Consider the following 24,751-nt stretch of genomic DNA (forward strand, 5'->3'; position numbering starts at 1 on the left):
TTAAACATGAGTGCTGGAGGATGTCTGAGTGCTTGATGAATATCTGGAGCAAACAAACGTAGTAGTGAAGGCATCCGTATCCATTAGTCACTTATGGAGGGCTGGGGAAGAACACAAGTCTCGCAGGAGTGGGGGTTGAACCAGCCAAGCCAATATTAATATGGCGGGGGGGGAAATTAGTAGTAAACCCATGAAAATAGAGAAATTCACAGTTTCTCGCAGAATTTTGATCTTGCCCTGGCTTTGTTGGACTTTGGGACTGGTTTAGGGTGGGATTTTTCTGAGGGGGAGACTTTTAAAAACCACTAATACATATATATACTCACACACACATATATAAAACCATGCAGTATCTATACAATAACATCTTATATATAGAAAAGGTGCTAAAGAGAGCTACCTCTGGAGAAAAGTCCCACATTTATTGAAACAGTTGTGAAACAGTGACATGTGTGTTACTGCAGATGCAGGAAGGTGAAGAGAGTCTTTATGTTAGGGTTTAATTGAAGGGCAATAACAGACTGCCTACAAATTCTTGTGCTTTGTGCTATATTTAAACACTTTACATTTCCGTTGTAGATAGTGTCTCATCCTGTAGCATACAGCAAGGCTCAGAGGTTCGCAGGGGGGTGCTTAGCAGGGTGGCAGAGCCTGGGGGGACAGGAACATGGCACGGGTTTTAATTTATGCCAGAGGAAAAAGTGCCAGGGGCAGGGTTTCCATGGGGCTTTTAACGATCAGGACAAACCCTTCCGTCCGTCCCTGTTCCCTCCCCCTCCATTACCAGTGCAAGCCCGGGTGATTAACAGGGAGGAGAGAGAGACAGAAACCGAAAGCGCCCGTCCCAGCCGCCGCCCTCGCCGACCCCGCTTGCCGAGCGGGGTAAAGAGGGTAAATGGGAAGGGAAGCCTCCCCTCCTCCCCCACGAAACAGGTTTTGGCCGCGTTCACAATCAATAAAGCGATCGTGGATCGTGCCAACGCTTCCCCCTCGGCCCGGCGCTGGCCGCAGCCTGTGCCGTGCCAGTCAGCCATTTTACTGCGGACACCACGTTCCCTCCGTGCGTGCCGGGCAAAAGCAACCACCCGCGCTCCGGAGCGCCAGGGAAACACGGCAGAAGGATTACTGCAAAACCGTGAAACAACAGCGAAACTTTATTGAAGCTGTTCCCGCGGGATGGTTTAGACAGGAGGGCGGGAAGCGCGGGAGCTCCCGGTCCGTGGCTCCAGGCTCGTCCCCGGCCACACGCTTTGAAGCTGTTTCCGCATGCTAGTTTCGCCAGGAAGGGGGCAAGAAGCGGGGCAGCTCCTTGGCCGGCCCGGGCCTTAGCCTGCCCCCGGTCCGTGGCACGGGCCCCTCGTCGCCGCACCCACGGGAGCGAGGCTGCGGAACGGCCGCTAACGGACAGCGCCCACCAGCCTTTAACGGACTGCGCCCAGCGGCCCTTAACGGACAGCTTCTCCGCCACCGCCGTCTCACCGCCCCTTCCACGGCGGCCGAAGCCAATCAGCGGCGGGGCCTGCCCCCGCCTCCCCCGTGTGCACGCCCCCTGGCCGTTGCGCCGAGGAGCTGTCGAGGCCGCTGCGTTTCTCTCTCGCCGCTGCCGCTCCGCTATGTTGGTGCTGGCCGTGGGCGTGCTGCTCAGCGCTGCGGGCACAGGTGAGTGCTTTCCCCCCACCTCCTCTCCGTCCTTCCCTCTCTTCCTTCATTGTCGTCCCGACCCCCGCGGTAACCGGGTTCCGAGACCCTTTCCGCCTCTGCCACCATCGGGCTCTGCTGCAGGCGCCCTGCGTACCGCGGAAGTAGTCGTGGCGCGGCGGCTGTGGGCGAGAGAAGGTGTGAGGGGCGGCTGGCAGAGCTGCTCCTCCTGCCCTGTGCAGTCGTTGGGCACCCGGGAAGAGGGTGCGGGTGTTGTGGCGGCGGAGGGTGGAGCGTGGGGCAGAGCGGCCGCTGTTGAGAGAGGCCGTAGCTCCCTGCACCCGGCCTGGGGCTGGCATCGGCCCGGCTCCGAGCTCCTGGTTGTCAGGGGTGGCCGCCGATCAGCGGCGATGGCAGCAAGCGTGTGGGAGACTGCAGGCTGCGTAGCGATCGCTCGCCATCCTCTGGCTGGGGAGGGGGCTGCGGGTGTGCGGTTCTAGCACTCTGCCTCGCCGCCTTCCTCATCGTCCCCCTGCTATGGGCAGGGACGCCTTCTGCTGGACCAGCTTGCTCAAGGTTCTGTCCAACCTGGCCTTGAACACCTTCAGCGTGGGGTCCTCCATAGCTTCCCTGGGCAATTTATTCTAGTGTCTCATCACCATCACTGTAAAGAATTTCTTCCTAATATCCAGTCTGAATCTCTCCTGTGCCAGCTCAAAGCCATCCCCCCTCGTCGTAACATTGCAAGCCCTTGTCCTTCCCCAGCTTTCCTGTAGCCCCCTTTAGGTGCTGAAAGGCTGCTGTAAGGTCTTCCTGGAGCCTTCTCCGGACTTCCTCATCCTCTCCTACACCTCACCGCTTTCCTCATCTTCCCCTCTGCCTTGCTCCCTTTCTCATCCATCCTTCCTACGTTTGGAGGTGGGTTGTTTGTTGCAGAAGTTGCATGGGAGAGGAGGATACTGTGACCAGCACAGAGATCCCCATCTTCTTGATAGTTGTGTCAGGGCAGCACAGCTTCAGGTACTTTCTTGAAGCAAGAGCCGTGATCACGCTGGTTACCTGCTGTACAGTCTCTAGGGTTGATGGCTTTTCTTGATCTTAAAACAGTTTGGATGGGAGGTTTAGGTTGGACGTTAGGAAAAATTTCTGTCCTGAAAGAGTGTTCCAGCATTGGAACAGGCAGCCCAGGGATCTGGTGGAGTCACCGTCCCTGGAGGTGTTCAGGAAACGTGTGGACACGGCACTTGGGTACTTGATGTGGCCCTGGGCAACCTGATCGGGTTGAAGGTGTCGCTGCGCACCGCAGGGGTGTCGGACAAGTGGGCTTTGAGGGTCCCTTCCAACCCCATGCAATCTGTGAGTCCGTGATACTGGAAATATTGGCTGTAATAAGCAGTCAATTTCTCTTGAGTGAGATAGCAGCCACTTAACCTCTTCTCCCAAAGCGGCAAGGTTTGCAGAGGACAAAACCCACAGATAATTTGTCAGTGTGCCTCTGTTGGCGGCTGTCTGCAGCCTGTTTGTTGTTTCCCCGGCGCTCTGCTGGTAGAGCAGTTCACATGAGCACTTCTTCGATCGCCTGAAGGCAAAACATGCCTGCTCTCATAGACTGCACAACAGCAAACCAGTGCCATCAGGAATTTACAACTCCCTGCCTTTCATTGCTAACGTTGGCGAGAAAATTTGGATCGATTTGGGTGAATTCCTTCACGATTGGCGAGGTTTTTATTTTCTTTGCTAATTATTTGGAAGTACAGTTGCTGAAAATCACCTTTCTCAGTCAGGCAGAGCCAGCAGTGAGCAACTTAATCCTCTGAAATGGAAGTGTGCTAGTTCCAAAAAACCCCCAAAACCAACCCAAACCGAAACCCCAACAGCTCCTCACCGAGAAACCTTTTATTTTGAGGTCGTGGTAAATAGGTGTGAAATGTATTTAATGAAGCTTTTAATCGTGGGTATTTAATTGTTATGAAGCTTTTGTATTTCTTTTTCAAGGAAGCTTTTATTTGTGTGTCTTCATTTTTTCACTGGGCTGCAGTTTGATGTTTGGGTACAGTTTCCCATGGTTCTGTTTCAGTTGCTTTGCTTTTCTGAGGTCCAGCTTGCAGCACAACGAGTAAATTAGAGAGTAGTTCATTGCCAAGTGCTGTCAAACACCCGATTATAAGGTAACCATAATAGTCGATTATCAAATCACCATGAATTTATCATGTTTAATATTGTTGATGCTCTGTGGCAGTCCAGTGTCTTGTGAGAGAATATTAAAGCACAGAGTAGTTCCTCGGTGCAAAGTGTCATCAAATACAATACATAGTACATTTATAGTTGTTTCATTTAAAAAATGACTGTTTTGATGCTCAGCAATAGTCTGTGACTTGTGTGAGAATATCAAAGCATTGTCTCAAAGATCAGTGCTTTTAAAGCTAAAGACTTGCTTTGGAAAAGATGAGCTCCAGCAGATAGTGACACGACTGCTTTCTCTGTCATTTGGCATTTTTTCCTTTGTTCTTTTCTCTCCTTACTTTCCCCTAATTGAATTTAGTCATCCAATCCATATCACACTTCTGGCCTAGTTTATACGTGTAAATACCATTAGTCCCTCTGAAAATGCTGGAGCTACTCCAATTTGTGTGCTTATAGTGCTGGTATAGTCAAACATTTTGAATGATTAATGCCACTTCAGGGAGCAATGACTGTTCCAAGAGCTATTAAACTATGATGATTTCTCACAAACGAGGAAAACCACAGTGAATAAAAGATTCAAAGCCTTCATAGTTTGAAGTCAAACCTCTCTTCTGGCCACGGGTGTTGGTTAAATTTGATGATCTCAAGAACTGTGAATGAATGAGAATGGATTGAAGATTGAGGAGGGTACATTTAGGCTGAGTATTAGGAAGAAATCCTTTACAACATGGGTGGTGAGACACCAGAACAGGTTGCCCAGGGAGGTCATGGAATCCTCCTCCCTGGAGGTGATCAAGGCTATGTTGGATGAGGCCTTGAGCACCATGGTCTAGAGGAAGGTGTTCCAGCCCATGGCAGGGGAGTTGGAACTAGATGATCTTTAAAGTCCTTTCCAACCCAAAACCATTCTATGAATCTGTGAATTTCTGATAAAATCTTGGCATAGGATTTAGGTCTTTCTTGAAACAGTGGTTAGTCAGTGGTGGTGTTCTGGAGCCGTGCTGGAATATGGCAGAGAAATGGCAAACCCCATTAGTGGTGGTGGTTTGTCATTAACCACATGGAATGCCGTGGTAGGATTAATCACAATGATTTATAGTGCAGGTCATTTCTCAGTACAAAAATCTCCATTTTCAACTCCATTGTGTATGCACTCAAACACTGAGTAAGACTCTTATCTAATACATGGTCTGTGCAGCCCCCCTGTCAGAAGAGAGAGAATTTACGAGGAAATATCTAAACCTGTGGGCATTTGACTCCACCTTCAGAGATAAGAAGGAACAAATAATAACATTTTATTGACTGAGCTGCCCTGCCTGCCATCTCTAGAAAGTGTAGAATTTATGCCTCCTGTCCTTAATGAACTGATTTTAGATAGCTGTGTGATCAGCAGCAAAATTGGAACATCAGTGGAACAAGAGGAAATCAGCCCTTCATGCAGTATTCCTGACTATGGCATTTTAGGGGCAGCAGCCAAGGAAGTGGCACCCCCAAGTTTTAATCAAAAAATAGTGATGATAGGTTAAGGGACCTGTCCATTAAATAGGTGTGATAATTCACAGATGGCCTTGGTCATCTTGTCCAAACCTCCTGCAATGGTCAGGGATACCTCCCACTAGACCAGGCTGCCCAGGGCCACATTAAGTACGACTTGAGAGTCTCCAGGGATGAGCCCCATCCGTATCCCTGGGCAGCCTGTTCCAGTATTTCATCACACTCATTGTGAAGATCTTCCTCCTAATGTCCAACTTCAGTTTACCCTGTTCAGTTTCAAACCATTGCCCCTCATCCTGTCAATACAAGCCTTTCCAAACAGTCCCTCCCCAGCCTTCCTGGAGGTCTCCTTCAGTTATTGAAATGCTGCTTTAAGATCTCCCCAAAGCCTTCTGTTCTCCAGGCTGAATGCTCCCAGCTCTCCCAGACTGTCATCAGCCCTCTGATCAGCTTTGTGGCTTCCTCTGGACCTTGCTGAAGCAGGTTCATGTCCTTTCTGTGTTGGGGGTCCCATAGGTGGACACAGAATAGAAAAGAATTAACCAGGTTGGAAAAGACCCTCGAGATCATCGAGTCCAACCTATCACCTAACACCATCTAATCAACTAAACCATGGCACCAAGTGCCTCATCCACTCTCTTCTTACACTTCCAGTGATGGTGACTCCACAGTGCTCCAGGTGATGTCTCACCAGAGCACAGTGGCTGAATCACCTCTCTTGATCTGCTGGCCACACAGCTTTCGATGCCATTGGCCATTGGGCTGCAAGTGCTCATGTCCAGCTTCTCACCCACCAGCACCCCTGGGTCCAATCTCACCTCCCACCTCCTTGGCCAATGAAATTCGTTCAGACTACCAACATATTTTATAAACATTTAGCCAGTGTGCCCCTTTCTTAAAGGCACAGCGTCAAACGGCCACAGCACCCCCAAGTCTTTTTCTGCAGGGCTGCTCTGGATCTCATCGCCCCCCAGCCTGGACTGATAGCAAGGATTGCCCTGACCTAGGTGCAGGACCTTGCACCTATTTGTGTAGAGGGGCTGCGATAAGATTCTGATCATGCCTTTTTTCCCCCCTTCTTTTGTTACTTCATTAAAGCATGCTTCTGGGTTTGTGGTGTGACAGAAGGGTTTGGGGGGTTGGGGTGTTTTTTCACTTCTTCCTATGTCATGTGCTGCGATTCTGTTGTACCTTAAGAGGGAATTCTGAGTTGTGTCCCTTTTGCTTTTTCTTTCCAGGTTCTGCCCAGCTGGCCCTTACTACGACAGATGTGGAAACAACTAACTGTAACAAAACTGTTATTTTGCCTTGCTATGTGACTGACCTCCACGAGAACAATGAAAAGACCATGATTGTTTTGTGGGCACTGAATGAACGAGAGATATTTTCCTACGAGGGAGCAAACCGTACGGTTTTCAGAGACAATGCCTTTCCCTCCGCTAACTTGCTCTCGCCGGGGGATCTGCTTAAGGGTGTTGCCTCCCTCACGCTTAGCAGTGCTGAAGCAGAAGTTGGAAATTACACTTGTCAAGTAACAGAATCAAACAGAGAAGGAAAAATAAGAGTGGAACTTAAAAGCCGCGTAGGTGAGTTGCCTGCCGGTGTTGTAGGACCTGCCTGGAGGGGGAAGAAGCACGGTTTTATGGGAGAGAGGAAAGTGGGGCATGTGATGCGTTTGTGTTCATGGATTGAAATTAAAAGTAGAAGAAGTGTGGCACCCAGACCTTCTCACTTGCATGCTAGTGTGAGTTTTATTTTGGCCAGACTGGATGAGGCCTTGAGCAATCTGGTCTGGTGGAAGGTATTTCTGCCCATGGCAGCGAGGTCTGAACTTGGAGGATCTTCAAGGTCTGAACTTGGAGGATCTTCAAGGTCTGAACTTGGAGGATCTTCAAGGTCTGTTCTGACACAAACTGTTGTATGAGCCTCTGAATAAGTGTTTCTGAGGGGAAGATCTGACTACATCTTTAATGCCTGAAGATCATCACTTGTCTAATAATGGCAAAATCACTGCTTTCCCTCTTCTCTTAGATGGTAAAGTTGGTGGTATTTTCAGCACCCTCATGTTATGAATTTGCACACTGAAATACACTCCTAGTTTCATTGCAATGCTGAGATGGATACATCCATCACAATGCTTGGAGAGAGCTTTTCTGTTAAAAATTGCATCTTGCAATCTTCAGCATTGGTGGGAAAAGTACAGAACTGGTAGAAATTCTTTGTAAGCCCTCTAAAACTTGATCTGAAGGTGTGTGGTTTTCCAGTGAGGCTGAAAAATGCTACTACTAGATGGTAATTGGCTATGGTTATCTAGCATTAAGTATCTTCAGAAGATGGTACTTACAATAATAGTGATTAAGAGGGCTGATTTAGACTGGATATGAGGAATAAATTCTTTACAGTGAGGGTGATGAGACACTGGAACAGGTTGCCCAGGGAGGTTGTGGATGCCCCCTCCCCAGAGGTGTTCATGGCCAGGTTGGATGAGGCCTTGAGCAACCTGTCTAGTCAAAGGTGTCCCTGCCTATGGCAGGGGATTGGAACTAGATGGTCTGTAAGGTCCCCTCCAACCCAAACCTATGAATTAATTTCTCATTTAGTGAGCCATTTTCCCTTACCTTGTCAAGGGGATCCTTGTGCCCTAGTGCCTCAGCTATTGAAAACGGAGATCTCATACTGAAAATGAGATCTGCATTTGTGCAGGCTGTCCAGGATGCCGCAGAGATAAATTTCACTGAATGTGTCTGTGTATTTTCTACTTGGTCTGCACAGGAGATTTGCTTCTTGCTCTTGGAAAGCTCCTCAGGAGCACCAAATATGTGCAGCACATGGAGTCTTACCTATGCACTGTAGAGCTGTTGTGGGCTGTGCTTGCTGTTTAGCTATTTAGCAATTGTCATTACAATATCCAGGAAGCTCAGACAGATGCTACTTGTGTGCTGCTGCAAATATCTCTGTAATTCACAGCCTGGTCTACTTACTGAGTTAACTGCAAGCCAAATGTGATCCTGAAATGAACCGAGAAGGGCACAGCCACTGAAAGAGGGTGGATGGTACAAAATCCCTTGGCTCCTTGCAGTGTTCTTTGGAGCTATAGGTGGTTTCCATCCATCTCATAGCATCTTCCTCAACCTTTGTGACCTGTTTTACCATCCAGTTTTAAAGTCTAGAAGAGGAACCAAGGCTGGAGGGTGTGGAATCAAGTCCCATGATGCAAAGTTGCGCTGTTTTATTTTTACTATGTGTTTATAGAGTTTTGAAAGCCTTACCAAGAGTGCAAAGCAGGAAACTGATGCCCTTTTTCTAATTTCATTTTCTAGTTGTCAGTTGCGCCGAGGAAAGTGCCCCAGCATCAAAGGAAAGCTGTGGTTGGTGAAGAATTTATAGTTGTGAGGTCAAATGTTAAAGTTTGAGAGTGTATGCTAGAAAATGTCAAACTTAAGTGTTATGTTTGAGGGGTTAGCTGAAGGTAAAAAACAACTCACTTGCTTTCTCTTTCAATTCTTCTACTTTTGTGTTGCTCGTCCCTCAGTGTTCTACACAGTCTCATGAGCAATGAGTCTTGAAAAGGGTTGAATGTCAGAATCCTTCCCCAGTCTTCACTCTGTCATTTCTGAGCAGTGAATTCCTTCTGGCACCACTAACACGTTCAGTTTTACGTGGGCTTAGAGGAGCCAACTGTTTTCCATCTCACTTTGCACAAATCCTCCCTTCCCTCTCCCTTCCCTCTCCTTTCCCCCTCTCCCTTCCCCCTCTCCCTCCCCCCTCCCGGCCCCCTCTCCCTTCTCCCCCTTCCCGCGCCCTTCTGCCCCTTCCCTCTCCCTTCTCCCCCCTTCTCTCTCCCCTCTCTCCCTTCTCCCCCTTCCCTCTCCCTTCCCTCTCCCTTCCCTCTCCCTTCCCTCTCCCTTCCCTCTCCCTTCCCTCTCCCTTCCCTCTCCCTTCCCTCTCCCTTCCCTCTCCCTTCCCTCTCCCTTCCCTCTCCCTTCCCTCTCCCTTCCCTCTCCCTTCCCTCTCCCTTCCCTCTCCCTTCCCTCTCCCTTCCCTCTCCCTTCCCTCTCCCTTCCCTCTCCCTTCCCTCTCCCTTCCCTCTCCCTTCCCTCTCCCTTCCCTCTCCCTTCCCTCTCCCTTCCCTCTCCCTTCCCTCTCCCTTCCCTCTCCCTTCCCTCTCCCTTCCCTCTCCCTTCCCTCTCCCTTCCCTCTCCCTTCCCTCTCCCTTCCCTCTCCCTTCCCTCTCCCTTCCCTCTCCCTTCCCTCTCCCTTCCCTCTCCCTTCCCTCTCCCTTCCCTCTCCCCACCCCCCCCATGTCTGGAAACCTCTTTTGGAACTGACTTCCTTATACTGCCTCCCAACATTTTTGCTTTATTGCTGTTAAAAAGCAGAGTTAGAGAGAAGTGTTCCATGTTGCATGCTGATGTCCTAGTAGACACCAGGCTTCATGGCTGCTTTTTTCTCTCTTTGGTAAATACCTGGTGGTGTGATCTGGAAATGCTGGAGGGGAAGTGCAGGTGCTTTAGAGCCTGTGCTTGCAGGTATTTTCAGTTCATTAATAATTCTCAGTTGCACAGAACAACATCCCTGGGCTTTGCCTTATCTAAAGAGTGGCACTGAAGCTGCTGTTCAATGGGAGCTGCCTAGTCAACAATGCAAATGAAGCAAAGAGCCTTCCTTTTACAGTTCATTCCATTGTTTTGGGGTTTTTTTGGTGATAAGGAAGTTGTCAGCTATTTCTCCACTTCTGCCTTTACTATCTTTTCTATCTCTATTATAACCACAGTATCTTCTGTGAGCCCTTGTGGGAGGAGGAGAGGGGGAAGGAGGGAGGTTGGGAGCTTACAGCTGGCCTGGAGTTATCTCCTTGACATTGAAACTTGAGAACTTTTGCTGCTGAATTCCATATTTGTGGAGCTGCAGATAGAGGTTTTAAATATGGAGAGCAAGGGGTATGCAACAGCATGAAGATGAAATATCGCTTTGGAAGTGGGAGTGCAGGCAGAGGAAGCTAGTGGAAACAAATGGAGGCTTTGGATTCCACTGAGTGAGTCTAAATGAAGCCATGAGCAGAGATGCCAGAACCAACTGCATTTTCTAGTTCAGTGGAGGTATTTGCAGGATTCTGTACTGGGAGGTGGCTTTGCAGGGGTTTGCAGCACAAGTGACTGAACAGCCTAAGGCATCCAAGATGCAGAGGAAAGAAGGCTAAATGCATGATGGTGGGAAGAAGTAAAGGAAACTTGGGTTTCTAAAATTAACATACCAATGTTTACTTCTCACTGAGGTTAGCTCCTGTGTTCCTTGTCACACAGTTGGCTTTCTTCAGGAACTGCAATGTTTGGATGTAGAACAGAGCAGAATAAACTGGAACACAGGAGGTTCTGCCTCAATAGGAGGAGAAACTTCTTTGCTGTGAGGGTGGCAGAGCCCTGTACCAGGCTGCCCAGAGAGATTGTGGAGACTTTCAAGATTCATCTGGCCTGCCCTAGGTGATCCTGCTTTGGCAGGGGGGTTGGGCTGGATGATAAACAGAGATCCCTTCCAACCCCTACTGGGCAAGCATCAAGTTTGACTTGCCATATCTCTCCTACTTGCAGATTCACAGATTGCATGGGCTTGGAAGGGACCCTCAAAGGTCATCCTGTCCAACCCCTCTCCACTGATCAGGAACACCTCCAACTACACAAGGCTGTCCAGGGCTACATCAACTCTAATACATAGCCTCAATACACAGTCTTTCTGATCTACTGTGCTGTTTGTGGTTCCACAAGCTAGCAGAGCTTGTACTGCCAGAAGATAGCACAAATATATCCTCTGTTCCAGTGGAAATTAAAACCTCCAGCTTGGAAAACATGAGGTTAACTAGAAATACAGAAAAAAATGGGTTTTCACACACAAGATCAGAGTGAAGAAGCTTTCTTAGCCTTTCATAACTCCTAGTGCTAACTCTCCATGTTAACTATTACATCCAGCATTGAGCAACCTAGAAACATAGCCTAAAAGTAACAAGAAGCTGCTAACCTCAGTTTTTGTTTTCTTCCTACCATTTTGTCTGTGTTTATTCCCTAGGATCATGGTTTCCTCTAGTGGAAAGAGCTATCATCATAGTGTTGCTGTTCTTAATTATTGTTTTGTGTTCAGCTCAGTTAAGTGTTGTTGGTAAGTATTGACTCTATTCATTATTTTTAATGACTGATTTGTCCTGTAAAATCACTTGGGTGTGTAAAGGCATCTGTGGAAGGTGAAAGCTGGTGTTTGCATTTGAAAGGGACATGGTAAAACTGACCCAGTTTGGGCTGTGCAGCCAGGAGGGAAAAATGCTCCAGAGGGACTTTAGAGTGGCCTTCAGTGCCTGAAGAAGGCCTGCAAAAAATCCTGGGGAGGGAGTTTTCCCAAGGGCTTGTAGTGACAAGATATGGGGCAATGGCTTTGAGCTGGAAGAGGGGAGATTTAGAGTGGGTATTAGGAAGAAATTCCTCACAGTGAGGGTGGTGAAACTGAAGCAGGTTGCTTAGGGAGGTTGTGGATGCCCCCTCCCTGGAGGTGTTCAAGGCCAGGCTGGATGAGACCTTGAGTAACCTGCTCTAGCAGGAGGTGTCCCTGCCCATGGCATGGGTATTGGAACTAGATGATCATTAAGGTCCTCTCCACCCCAAACCATTCTCTGTTTCTATTAATACATAGAGTGTTGTATGTCTGCTTTGTCAGGTCACCTGGAATTGGGTTATGGGTCAGCTGGCACCACAGAGAGTTAGCCCATACACAGTTCTGAGGATAGTTCCTCGTGAGCACTGTTACAGGACTGGTCAGAAAGAGCACACCAAACTATGTTCTTCCTCACTGCTTGCTCTGCCATTTCATTTCAGGCAAGCCTTACAGTCTTCCAGGACACATAACATGGCATCAAGCTACACAAACACTTGTCTCCCACAGCATCTGTGGATTTGAGGAGCTCTAAAAACATGACTTCACCTAAAGAATCTGTGTTTTGGGTCTTCAGTGTGCCATGGGGGAAGTTTAGATTGGAAATTTCCCACCCCCTTTAATTTGCACTGGTTTAATTAACCTGTGAATCCAACAGTGCTGCAGTAGGCCTTTAAATATCCTCTCTAACTGGGCTTGATTTTTCTATGGGCTACTTGGGAAAATATTGTCTTGGGTTTGTGTTTTGGAGGAGTCTGTTTTGTTTGGGTTGGTTTGGGGTCTGTTTTCATTGGGGTCTATTTTGTTTGGGTTGGTTTGGGCTCTGTTTTGTTTGGGTTGGGGTGTGTTTTCATTGGGGGTCCTTTTTGTTGCTTTTGGGGTATGTTTGGTTTGGGTTGGGGATCTATTCTGGTTTGGGGCTTATTTTTGCTCATTTTGGGGTTGTTTTGCTTGTTTGGGTATCTGTTTTATTTGGGTTGGGGCTTATTTTGCTGCTTTGGGGATTGATTTAGCTGGTTTGGAGGTCTGATTCGGGGTCTGTGTTGCTGGGTGTGGGTCTGTTTGTCTGGGGGTATGTTTGGTTTGGGATGTTTGGGAATGGTTTTTTTCTGCTTACAAGATGGGCTTTTAGGATTGCAGTATAGCTTATCCACAACTGGGTTTGGAGTATTGTTTGCTTTTTGTGTCTTGCTTTCCATATTTATCATATGCAGCTAACTGAGCAGTATCAGCCTCTTGTCAGTCCACTGCATTATTTAGGGTGTTAACAAATACAGGACATTGTAACTGAATGGAAGTTGAAGCCAGGTGGAGGTTGGTCTCTTCTCCCTAGTAACAAGTGATAGGATGAGAGGAAATGGCCTCAAGTGGCACCACAGGAGCTTTAGGTTGGGTATTAGAAGAAACTTCTCTGAAAGGATCCTCAGCCACTGGAACAGGCTGCCTGGGGAAGTGGTTGAGTGCCCATTTCTGGAGGTGATTAAAAGAGGCAGAGATGTGGTACTGGGGGATATGGTTCAGCACCAGACTTGGTAGAGTTAGGGAATGGTTGGACTTGATCTTTTGAGGCTGAGGTCTTTTCCAATGAAAACAATTCTACCTCATATCTACTCATCCTCAAAGCATTCTGATGAGAAGGGAACACCCCTTTATTGCCCTGGGGACAGAGGTGATAGGTCTGAGCTCACAGAGTCAGGGGAAAGAGAATTAAACCTGGGATTTGTAAATCTCTGCCTGACACTCACCTGAGCAACAAATTCACTGTAACTTGAACCAACTACTTGAATTCAACTGTGCCATGTCCCACAGTTACTCTGATAATGTATCACCTGAATCATCTAGAAGGTGTAATTAAGAGTGTGACTGGAACACCAGTGCCAGATTTCCTTTATCCTACTAAACCATATTAACCACACAAACCAATGAAACCAGTGAAGCCTTAGTGATACAGGTAGTTCTAATTGATTAGGAGCTTGTGTCCTTTTCTTAGGACACCACTCCTAATCCCAAAATCTCTGTATGTTAGTGAGAGAAACTGTGTGTCTGATTGGTTTCCTCTCTCTGTGTTTTGTCCTTAAGCATTTAAATACGAAATAGTACCTCAGAAGAAAGTGAGCATTGCTGTAGCAGGTTTCATCTTCACAGTGGCTGCGGTTATAGGCACTGTTCTTTATGTCCAAGGTAAGTGTCTTAAAATCACTTTCCCAGTTTAAGGGAGTAAGAGAAGCAATTCAGTCACTTCCATGCAGTATTGTGGAAGTTAGTATCACCTAGTAATTGCCACCTGTTCATTTGAAAATCAAAAAAGAAACAGTTGTAGGATACAACAGAGAGAGCGTGGTGGTGGTGAAGCCCAGAGGTCATCAGCAGGAGGTACAGACTCCACATTTACTTCTCTCTCCCCCACTTTAGCCCTGTCCTCCACAGTTATTCCTGTTCTCCTCCTACCCTAGCTGAATATTAGGGAGTGCCCTCTGTTACTTCAGTGGGATTGTTTATTTCCTGCCCCCCTAAAAACTTGAAGATGCAAATAATTGTTGCTTTGAGCTTGAATTCATTCCAAGCCAAGGTTTTTATTGTATTCATTTCCCTGCAAATGTTTGCAGATGGCTTCACTGCACAGAACCAGGCTGGGCTTGGCCTCATCGTAATCCCTGCTGTGAGCATGGTACCACTCCAGTACTTTATTTTTAGAATTGGTGAGTATTTGTTTGTTCACTAGCTCAGGAACATAAGAGAAAAACAGGTGACAGTAGAGCTGAGCTCCCTCTGCCTCGGGAAAAGAGGTTTTGTGTTTTGGAGAAGTGGGTTTTGAGTAGTTTGGGGCTTGCTTTTGCTGCTTTGGGGTCTCTTTGGTTTGGCTTGGGGTCACATGGCAGGATCTGCACAGCCTCTTCATTTTTACACAGCAGTGCTACAACAGCAGCCTGGATTCATAGTGTCTCAAAATAAAATGCTCATAAGTGCATAAGGCAGGAACAGGCACAAGGGGGAGAAGGTTTCTGTCGCAGGGGTTGGCTGTGCTCATTAATCAAGCTTTAAAGTAGATTCAGAGGGGGGAAGGGTAAAAACCAGGCTTGCTGAAAACAAGCCTGGGGTGCTGTGAGGTGGTGTGCCAGCTCCACTGCTGCTTCAGGGGAGGTGGGGCATAATGAGCCATGTGCTGGGGAAGATAAAAGAGCCAGTAAGCAAACAGCAGCACGGGCAGGGCTCACTGGCAGGTTGGTGGCCGTGGAGGGAGCCAGGAGCAGTCGGGCAGCAGTTGTGAAAACGAATGGATTCACTCCCTCTCTGAAATGCCTTATGTACCAGTGCATGGAGCATGGGCAATAAGCAGGAGGGGCTGGAGATCTGTGTGAGGTTGCACAGCTATGGCCAATGGGATCCTGGGGTGCATTAAGGGGAGTCTGTCCAGCGGATTGAAGGAAGTTCTCCTCCCTCTCTACTCTGTCCTGGTGAGGCCACGCCTGGAATATTGTGTCCAGTTCTGGGCTCCCCAGTTCAAGAGGGCCAGGGATCTACTTGAGAGAGTCTTAACAGAAGGCTACCAGGATGATTAAGGGACCAGAGCATGTGCCATATGAGGACAGGCTGAGAGCCCTGGGGCTTTTTAGTCCTGAGAAGAGAAGGCTGAGAGGGGATTTAATGGTTATGTGATCTACCTTTTGTGTCTATGGAGTTAAACTTTAAAAAGTAGAACTTTTTCTTTCTCTTTTTGTCTTTCCCAGCGTTTGATAGTCTACCACAAGCAACATTTGCTCTGATAGGTTTGCACATCCTTGGTTATGTAATTGCTGTGGTTGGTTTTGCACTGTGTGTCTCAGGTAAGCAATTTCTCCTCTCTAAAAGTGTCTTTTTTACTGATGTTTGTTTATTTGTAACATGAAAACACTGCGAACTATTTCAATACACAGCCTGGGCAAGTAACTTCTGTTAATGTTCTTTAGGAGTATTGAGTTAATGCTCTTTCCTCTGATGAAAGAATAGCCCTAAGGCAGTATTACATCTATCAGTTTCATTTGTATGACTATATCCAGCATCTGTCAGCTTAAAAAAAACACACAACAAACAACACAAAAGCTAATTGTTTTAATTCTGCAATAATTAGTGCCCTAGAGTCACCTAAACCCACCACTGCTTAGGTTGTAATAGCCTGTTTCTGCTCTGTGATACCCCTGTGAAGGTGGAGCATTCCTGTTATCAGGGGTGCATTTGCCTCAGAACTGCCCTTCTTCTCCCCTCTTTTCTGCCCTTCTTCTCCCCTCCTTTCTGCCCTTCTTCTCCCCTCCTTTCTGCCCTTCTTCTCCCCTCCTTTCTGCCCTTCTTCTCCCCTCCTTTCTGCCCTTCTTCTCCCCTCCTTTCTGCCCTTCTTCTCCCCTCCTTTCTGCCCTTCTTCTCCCCTCCTTTCTGCCCTCCTCCTTGGTTTTACCCTGTTTTATTAGTAACAGTATTGTGTTCTCTAATCCAATGCAATTATAGTTGGAAACAATTGGGACTGAGGATGTAGGTTTAAATTTAAAGTACAGTTAATGCCAGAATGCTGTCAAGTGAATGACAGTGGAAGAGCTAAACTGTATTGGAATATTACCAGCTAAGTAGGATAAATCAGTAAATGCCTCCAGCATTAGAGAACTTAGGGAAATGCAGAAGTAGCTCTGGGATGGCTTTGAAAGGGAAAGGAATCACATCTGGTTTTATCAGGCTTCTTTCATTATTCAGCTGTGGGTTTACTTATCTCAGATGCTTTTATCTTGTTTTTAACAGCCTGTCCTCCTTCACATGGGTCTATTTTGATTGCTGGCTTAGCTATTATGGCTATCACAAATTTGCTGAGCCTGGCTTACGTGTTTATTATGGGTAAGTAGCACCTCATGTTATCTTCTTTCAGCACTGAAATACTCAGAAGAGCAATTTTGTCTGCTGCACTTTCCAGAGGTAGGCACAGCTGATGAGGTGTGGTTGCACAGTTATGTAGTGAGGTTACTGAGAAGTTGCATTGGCTTTGCTTCACAGAGCCCATGGACAATCTTGATTAATTAACAGTTTATCAGAGAATAAACTTACCTTGAGATCCACACAGCCAGGATTTTAAGTGGGAGTGTGGGATTGGGTGGTGCTGTGTAACGTCTGCACAGACACAGTTGGCTGGCTGAAGGTTAGAATAAAGAGAGCTGAAGGGTTTCAAGGGTCTGTAGCCTGTGTCTGTTCACCAGGCTCACCAGATCTCAAAAAGATGAGAGATTTCAATGTCTAAAAGCCAGACAGGCCTCCAGTACCTGAAGGGGACTATGGGAGAGCTGGGGAGGGACTTTCTACAAGGGCTTGTAGTGATAGGACAAGGGGAGATGGATTGAAGCTGGAAGAAGGGGGATTTAGACTGGATATTAGGAAGAAATGCTTGGCAGTTGAGGGCAGTGAGACACTGGAACAGGTTGCCCAGGGAGGTGTTCAGGCCAGGTGGGACAGGGCCTTGAGCAGCCTGGTCTGGTGGAAGGTGTTCCTGCCCACGATGGGGGCAGAGGTTGGAACTAGATCATCTTTAAGGTCCCTTCTAACCCAAAGCATTCTGTGGTTCTAAATAAGTATAAAAGGTGGCAAATGCTCTGTGCTTGGAATTCTGGCACACCACAGAGAGAGCAGAGTGACTTTGTTTCAGAGTGCATGAAGGCTTTTCAAACAGCTTGCTGGTGTAGATGCGGAGCCACGCAGTGGAGCATGTCTCGCATCCAGACTCAGTCTGGTGTGTGGTCTGCACTGAACTAAGCACTCTTACAGCTTCAGGGTGATGTGCACAGGATCACAAGCAACAGACCCTGGAACAGGGAGGATTTCCATTACAGAAGAAATTAAAGAACAGATTAAGGCAGAATGCTTAATACTTGATATCTGAGGTCGATTAAGATGAGTCCAAAATAGGAGAGATGAGACAAGCCTTTTAACAACAATAAAAGTTGTTGACTTTGGGCTATCTATAGATGTATCTATACCACTTGGATGCAGTGTGCCAGTGAGCTGCATAACCATGGCATTTGTAATTCAACTTTGCAGGCTGAAAAGGTCAGATGTGGCTTTTGGACTAGATTCCAGCACACCAAAATCAGCACAAAGAAAAGTGAATGCATGAGAACAGTTCAGAGTGTACAGAGCAAGATTAGCTCCTAACCCAGAGGAGAGCTTTCAGAGGCTCTGAGAGTTTGCAGATCATCACCTAAAGAAATAGTTTGGGATAGGGGAAAGCTTCCATTTTGTGTGCTTTAATTTGGTTGATCATGACATTGCTTCATCTCCCTTGTGTAATTGTTTTAGGTTCCAGAATGAAAGATCATCCTCGTCCAGGGGTAAGCTTAAAATTAATAAATTTGGGGTGACTAGATGGCTCAGGGGATTGTAGTGAGATACTGAACCTTTCTCCACTAGTTCCAATTCAGACCAGGTTGGTAGCAAGCCAAAGTTCTGACTGTGTAACAGATGTCTAATGTTGAGTGAGTCTTCATTGTTCCTACTGAGTGTGTCTCCCCTTACCTAATCACTGCTCTGCCTGTTGTCCCCAAATGGAGTTGCAAGAGCTGTCACAAAAGGTGGTGGGTGTGCAGTATGATGTTTTACAGTGCACTTTCACATGCATTTATGAAGATCTTGTGCTCACCTGAATGAAAGAGCTTTCCATTAGGGCAAGGGCAATACACTGTGGATTTGTTGTTGTTGTTGTTACATTTCTAGGTGGCTTCTATTAAAGATTCAAGGTTGTTTTGCTTTTGGGTTGGGTTTTTTTTGTCCTGTGGTCTAACAGTCTCACTGAGGGGTTTTTTTGTGTCCTATGTTCTTTATGTCAGAAAGCTTCAATATTCTCTTGAATTCCCATGCTGCAGCCTTGATCTTTTCTTATCTTTTAATGGCCTTGGTGGTCTTAGGTTGAGGGTTGGAATTGATGAACTTAGAGGTCTCTTCCAACCAAAACAATTCTATGATTGTATTTTCCTATAATGCCCCTTCATATGATGAGGCTCTCTGAAAGCAGAGTGTCTGTCTTTGGGTAACACAGAACAAATGAGATTGGATCTTAGGAGGAAATGCTTTAGGGTGAGGGTGTGGAGACACCAGAACAGGTTGCCCAGGAAGGTTATGGATGCCCCCTTCCTGGAGGGGTTCAGAGCCAGATTGGGTGAGGCCTAGAGCAAGCTGGTCTGGCAGGAGGTGTCCCTGCCCATGACAGGAGTTTTCTAACTAGATGATCATCAAGGTCCTTTCCAGCCCAAACCATCCTGTGAGTCTAGGAGATGGAAGAAAGACCCACGTGTGTTTTGTTTGGCTTTGCCTGTTTTTCCTTTTAAGAAGGTTTTTCAGTCATTTTGTTAAATTCTAGAGTAATCATTCCTAAAACAGTAATTTTCATAGATTGGTGCTTTCTAGTGAGCCATGAATGTGAGCTGCCTCATTTGTGTCGCTCTGCAGAAGCAGATAAAGAGGCACAGCTGTAAAGCACCAGTGGAATGTCCTTACAGCAAGGGAGCATGGCAAGCCGGCCCATTTCCTGGCTGGCAGCCAGCGCAAGACACTCTTCCAGGTCTCTTCAGTCTGAGACACAGCTGTGGAAGAAAGATGGTTTCTAAAAGAGGGGCAGGAGAGCTGACTGCAGTTGGCCCCCAGAGTGGGGGGGAGGGGCTTTTTTTTCTGTGTGCGTGGTAGGGGGTTTTTTAGGTTGTTTTCCTTTGCTCTTTCTCATCTATTTTCATTTTAAGGAACAGTATTTCAGAGGATTGGTCTCTCACAGAAGGAATTCAAGTGCAGAAGGTTTACAAACAATGAAAAGAAAAAGAGGTTCACAGAGTTCATTATGATACAAGAGATAGTTGAGAAGTGTGTTACAGAGACAGTTTGGGGCAACCAATCTTGCCTTTATCTGTTATGCTCATGCCATGGTTTAGTCATGAGGTCTGTGGTGACAGGTTGGACCTGATGATCCTTGAGGTCTCTTCCAGCCTTGGTGATTCTGTGGTTATTTGTAGAATGGAAGAGGAGATCTTAAAACTTAGCTTTTTATTGTAAATAAGCTTGAAGTAGAAACCAGAAGTCTGAATAGCATCCTTTGTGGAACACCAGCCTTTTTATGAACTACTCAAGTTTGCTGGCACAAACCTGAACACAGGAAGTTCCATCTAAACATGAGGAATAGCTTAATTTAAGGCTGATGGAGCACTGGAACAGGCTGCTCAGAGAGGTGGTGGAGTCCCCATCTCTGGAGACATTCCAAACCCACCTGGACATGTTCCTATGTGACCTTCTCTAGGCAGGGGGTTTGGACTCGATCTCCAGAGGTCCTTTCCAACCCCTCCATTCTGTGATACAGAGCAAGGATTTGAACAAGAAATAGCCACAACTACATAGTAGTGAACACCATGTTAGTCTCTGAATTTGAGACAGGAATGAAATCAAAAGGAGTTTTTGGAACTTAGAGGCCATTGGAAATCTCATTGTAGCTGCAGGTAGTGGAGGCTCAAACACAGAGATTAAGTGACAATAATTTGTGCTAGTGAGTTTCAAGAAGTTGTGGAAAGCCCTAGTGGCAATTGGAAGTGTGTCAATCTGTTGCTCATTTCCATCAAGGGCTGTACTTCGAGGCAATAAATAGATGTGAAGTCATTTTGTAGATGCCCCCTTCCAGCAGGTGTTCAAGGCCAGGCTGGATGAGGCCTTGAGCAGCCTGCTCTAGTGTGAGGTGGGGCTTGGAACTGGATGACCTTAACAGTCCCTTCCAACCCCAATCATTCCAGGAGCCGATGAATTTGGGGACTAAATTTTTGATTCTGTGTAATCTAAAGACTGAAAGGCTTCATTTTGGTGCAGTGCTTCATTTTGGCACAGGGGCACAAACCAATGCTTTGTGTGTTGTGAAGGCAGAGGGGGGGAAAGCTGTGCACTTCGAAAGCTCCTCTCTCGATTGCTAATTCCTCTTTATTTTTAACCTTTCTGTAGATTGTGTGTGTTGCTTCTGACAGTTGTCTAACAGCCTAGGCTCACAGCTGTGGTGTATTTCATTTTGAGGAGATGACATTTGATTGCTTGGCTACTATTTTTGGGGTGGTTTGTGGTTGATTCTTGTTCCTAACCATCGATCCAGTGACAGAAGTCATGGCGTTTGTAGAGCTTCACTGTAGTATCTGCATGCCTTTTGCTGCCACCTAGAGGGGTTTCACCCGAGGAAGAATTTACAGTGGGGGAGTCCAACCCGACTAGGCTGGGCACTAGTTACTGATGGGTATCTTGATTTCTTTTCAGACCTTATTAACTCTCAGCTTTCTTCACTTTTGTAGAATCACTACTTACTGTATATGTCAATTAGAGTAATTTAACTGTGGCGAGCCAAAAGTAAACATGAAGGCTTTTTATACATATATATATATTTTTAAATGTTTTGCAGAAAGCTGTAGAAGAACCACTAAATGGTAGGTGATATTCAAGGCTTATCTTCTCATTAGGGGATTAATGATAGCAAACAGGTCAACAGTTGTAGTCCTCAATGAAAGCAGCGGTGAGGTGTCACCTTACGCAGCTCAGTGAGAGTTTGATCTGTTGATGGCGTTGTGCCTGCAGCTCCAGGCTCCCTGTTCCCTGCTGGCTAGCCAGAGGCATTATTTGAAGGGTGGGCTTGATGATCTTAGAGGTCCTTTCCAGCCTTAATGATACCTTAATGACACTTAATGACTGTCTCAGGACAAGTCTAATCTCACGGTATTGTCAGGTTGGGCTTGATGATCTCTGAGGTCTCTTCCAACCTGGGTGATGCTGTGAGACTGTCCGCCCTCTTTGCTTTGCCTTAAATGCAACTTCTGAAAGTTGAACTTGATGATCTTAGAGATCCTTTCCAACCATAATGATTCTATGACTCTTAGGATAGTCTGTCCTCCCTCTTTGCTATGCAAAAAAGTCCCAATTTAAGAGGAAAAGAGGGCTGAGTCTTGAAAGTCGATCTTAGTTCTTTTTCATAAGCATTTATCTTGATGGGATAGTTAAGATTAAAGCAAAACCTCTTCCTGTCACTCTGTTCAATTGATATTTGGGTTGGGGAAACTCCACCAAATTAGGTTGAATTGACATTGGAAACTCAAACCAGTGTTGGGAAACCCTGATAGTGCTTAAGAGGGGGGGAAAGTCACAGTGAGACAAGGATGGCTGAAGTTTATTTCATTGATATCTCTATTTCTTGTACTATTCTGTTAACTAATTGGCATGCAGAGTACTAGCAATTCCTAACCTGACTTTTAGACTTAATCTGACTAGCACTTGTGAAGCATTTCTTGCTGTCTTGCTCATTACTAATCCTTGTGCTTGGCTTTTAAAGATGCAAAAGGAGTGATGTTAGAATGATGGTAAGTCCAAATCTGTCTCTGGGTGTTTGTTTTGATAAACATGTTGGGGGGGGTGTGAGATACTAATGAGATGGAACTTGGAGGACAGGTTTCAGTGCTGCAGGGACTGTTTTAATTCAGACTGTATTGACAAGAGCCAGTGCATAGCTTGTGTCATGGGAAGGGAAGAACGTGTATGGCTAACCAGTGAAGAGGATGAGTAAGGAAAGACTGTTGAACAGTATGTTGCTGATCAGATGTGTGAAGTCAAACAGTTTGTATGCTTTCCTTTTATGTGATATTGAAGATGCATGGACTCTTTCCTTGGTGGTGGGCTGCTGTGGTTAGTCTTTTGGGCTGGTTGGTTGGTGGTAATGTAACTAAGCTTTTGCTGTGTACCTAACCAGTAATCTCCTGGAAAGTGGTTAGTTAGTGCCACTCTCTTCCATCACTGAAGTGCTAAAAGCTGGTCTAGTGGAAGGTGTCCCTGCCCAAGGCAGTGGGCTTGGAACTAGACTTGAAGGTTCCTTCCAACCCAAACCATTCTATGAATCTATGATTCTAGGCAGCACAAAACTTCCCTTAGCAGTAGTGGTGGGATTGGGAGCTCTAGGCAAGTGCTTGGACTTGAGGATCTCTGAAGAGAAGACTCTGGGGAAGCCATATAGCTGCCTTCCAATACCTGAAGAGAACCTCCAGGAAGGCTGGGGTGGGACTTTCCATAAGGGTGTCTAGCAGTAGGACAAGGGGGGATAGTTACAAGCTGAAGGAGAGCAGGTTTAGACACTATCTCTGGAAGAAATTCTTTACAGTGAGGGTGGTGAGACTATGGAACAGGCTGCCCAAGGAGGTTGTGGATGCCCCCTCCTTGGAGGTGTTGAAGGGCAGGCTGGAGGAGGCCTTGAGCAACCAAGTTTATAACTTCCCAGCCATGGCAGGGGAGTTACAGATGATCTCTAGATCTCATCTCTGTAGATGATCTCTTCCAGCTTCAGGCATTCTGTGATGCATGATCCTATGGTCTCAAAAGTATCTTCCAACCTCACAGAATCGTACCACTGCTGATCATGTGCTTGCTCTTCTGTGATCTGATGATTCCATGAACGCCTTGCTGCTCTTCCTGAACAATCCTTTTCCCTTCTTTTCTGCTCCCCCCCAGAACTGAGGAGCTCTGTGATGTGTGGAAAGTACACCGCTGTTGGTACACCGTGGCCTTGAAGACGCACTCCCCAACAAGAAGAAATTCAGGACCCCCAGCTGTTGTGCATGTGTGGCAAAAGTGCTTTTGACCCGAATGCCAGGAGTTTCTGGTCACAGCAGCTGCAGTGAGGAGCACGTGTGCCTGCCCACACGTGACCTTCATTTGCTTCTTGGTCCGGTATCTCTGGGGGAGGGGTGAGAGATGAGAAGCGCTGTTTGCCCACTCCGGGGTCTCCCTGCAGTAATCCTTAGTGGTATTATTTGCCCCAAACTCTCCTTAGTCACTGCTTTGCTGTTGGGCCCGCTCAGCCCAGCGACTGCAATGCCCTTCAGATGATTGTGTCTCTGTCTGTGTGCATGGGCAAGTTCTGGTCCTGCGCCTGCGATGCCGGCAGGGGGTAGGGGCCGTACAAAACACCAAACCTACTTCCTGACCTCGGCAAGACTTCTCGACAAAGCAGCCAGAAAATGCTTATCCACCACGTTGCAGGAGTGCAAAGTTTGCTCCCAGCTCTCCTTGAAGTTAACAGAGTTCTCCTGATTTCCAGCAAAAGCAGAATCCCTCTCTCCAGACAGGAGCCAGGCCTGCTCTGCTGGCTTCTGGCCCGGTGAGAGAGCTCTCCATGCTTCTTCCATGATTCTTTGATGAGAAACCACTCGGCTGTTGGAGCCTGATTCAGCACTGGACTTGTGGAGCACAGCAGCCAGTCATTTCCCTGCTGACTGTGGTTCTTTCTGTGTGTGTGTGTGTGTGTGTTCATGTTGTGCCGTGTGTGGTACCAGAAGCAATTTCAGGCTTTCTTAACTCGGTGAATTTGTAACAGTCATGGATGCTTCGTAACCAGCAGGAGTTGTCCTATTTAGTGTTACTTTTGGACAGTTCTGGTCTTAAAATCCTGTTTTCTTGAATGGAGAAGAGGAAAAAACACACAAAAAAAAGGAAAAAAAAAACCACACAAAAAAAAAGGAGCTGTTTAATTTCTGACCCAAGTTTGTGATGCTGCCATCCCACCACCAATAGAGAAAAGCGAGTAGCAGGAGCTGCTGCGACAGGAGGAGGCTCAGTTTCTGTATATATGTTTGTGGTCCAGTTAAAAATCAGTTTTCTAGCAACTTGCACATTAAATGAAATCTTAAGCTGTTTTACAAGTGTTCTGAGAGTCCTTCCAATGCTGTTGGCTTCTCTGGAACTTCATGTCTGCTTTGTAGAAATCTTGTCTTCTCGTTGTGCTAAGGGAATCCATTTCAGAGGTGGCACTCATGGGTTTCTCCTAACAATCATCTCCAAACTCTGCTTGCAAAGCTGTTGCCAAGCAGTAGTGGAATGAAAGGGAGGGAGCTGGGGTTGCTTAGCCTGCAGAAGAGGAGGCTCAGAGGAGACCTTATTGCTCTCTACAACTCCCTGAAGGGAGGTTGTAGCCAGGTGGGTGTTGGTCTCTTCTCCCAAGCATCCAGCACCAGAACAAGAGGACACA

General features: G+C 46.8%; 1 protein-coding gene across 2 annotated transcripts; it reads left to right on the plus strand.

Annotated features, from left to right (window-relative positions):
- The first annotated feature begins 1,506 nt into the window (after positions 1-1,506).
- CD47 (CD47 molecule) lies at positions 1,507-24,217 on the plus strand. 2 transcript variants are annotated; one of them, XM_054163206.1, is made up of 12 exons: positions 1,507-1,659; positions 6,555-6,902; positions 8,637-8,684; positions 11,377-11,466; positions 13,810-13,911; positions 14,337-14,429; positions 15,459-15,554; positions 16,495-16,587; positions 18,037-18,068; positions 21,149-21,173; positions 22,070-22,097; positions 23,236-24,217. In XM_054163206.1, the coding sequence occupies exons 1-11, from the start codon at positions 1,614-1,616 to the stop codon at positions 22,093-22,095; spliced, it is 999 nt and encodes a 332-aa protein (XP_054019181.1). In that variant the 5' UTR covers positions 1,507-1,613; the 3' UTR covers positions 22,096-22,097; positions 23,236-24,217. The 2 variants fall into 2 exon arrangements, with proteins under 2 accessions (XP_054019181.1, XP_054019182.1); XM_054163207.1 differs by lacking the exon at positions 8,637-8,684.
- The last annotated feature ends 534 nt before the right edge of the window (positions 24,218-24,751 follow it).

This window comes from Dryobates pubescens, chromosome 8, assembly GCF_014839835.1.
Source record: "Dryobates pubescens isolate bDryPub1 chromosome 8, bDryPub1.pri, whole genome shotgun sequence".
NCBI classification, from domain to species: domain Eukaryota; kingdom Metazoa; phylum Chordata; class Aves; order Piciformes; family Picidae; genus Dryobates; species Dryobates pubescens.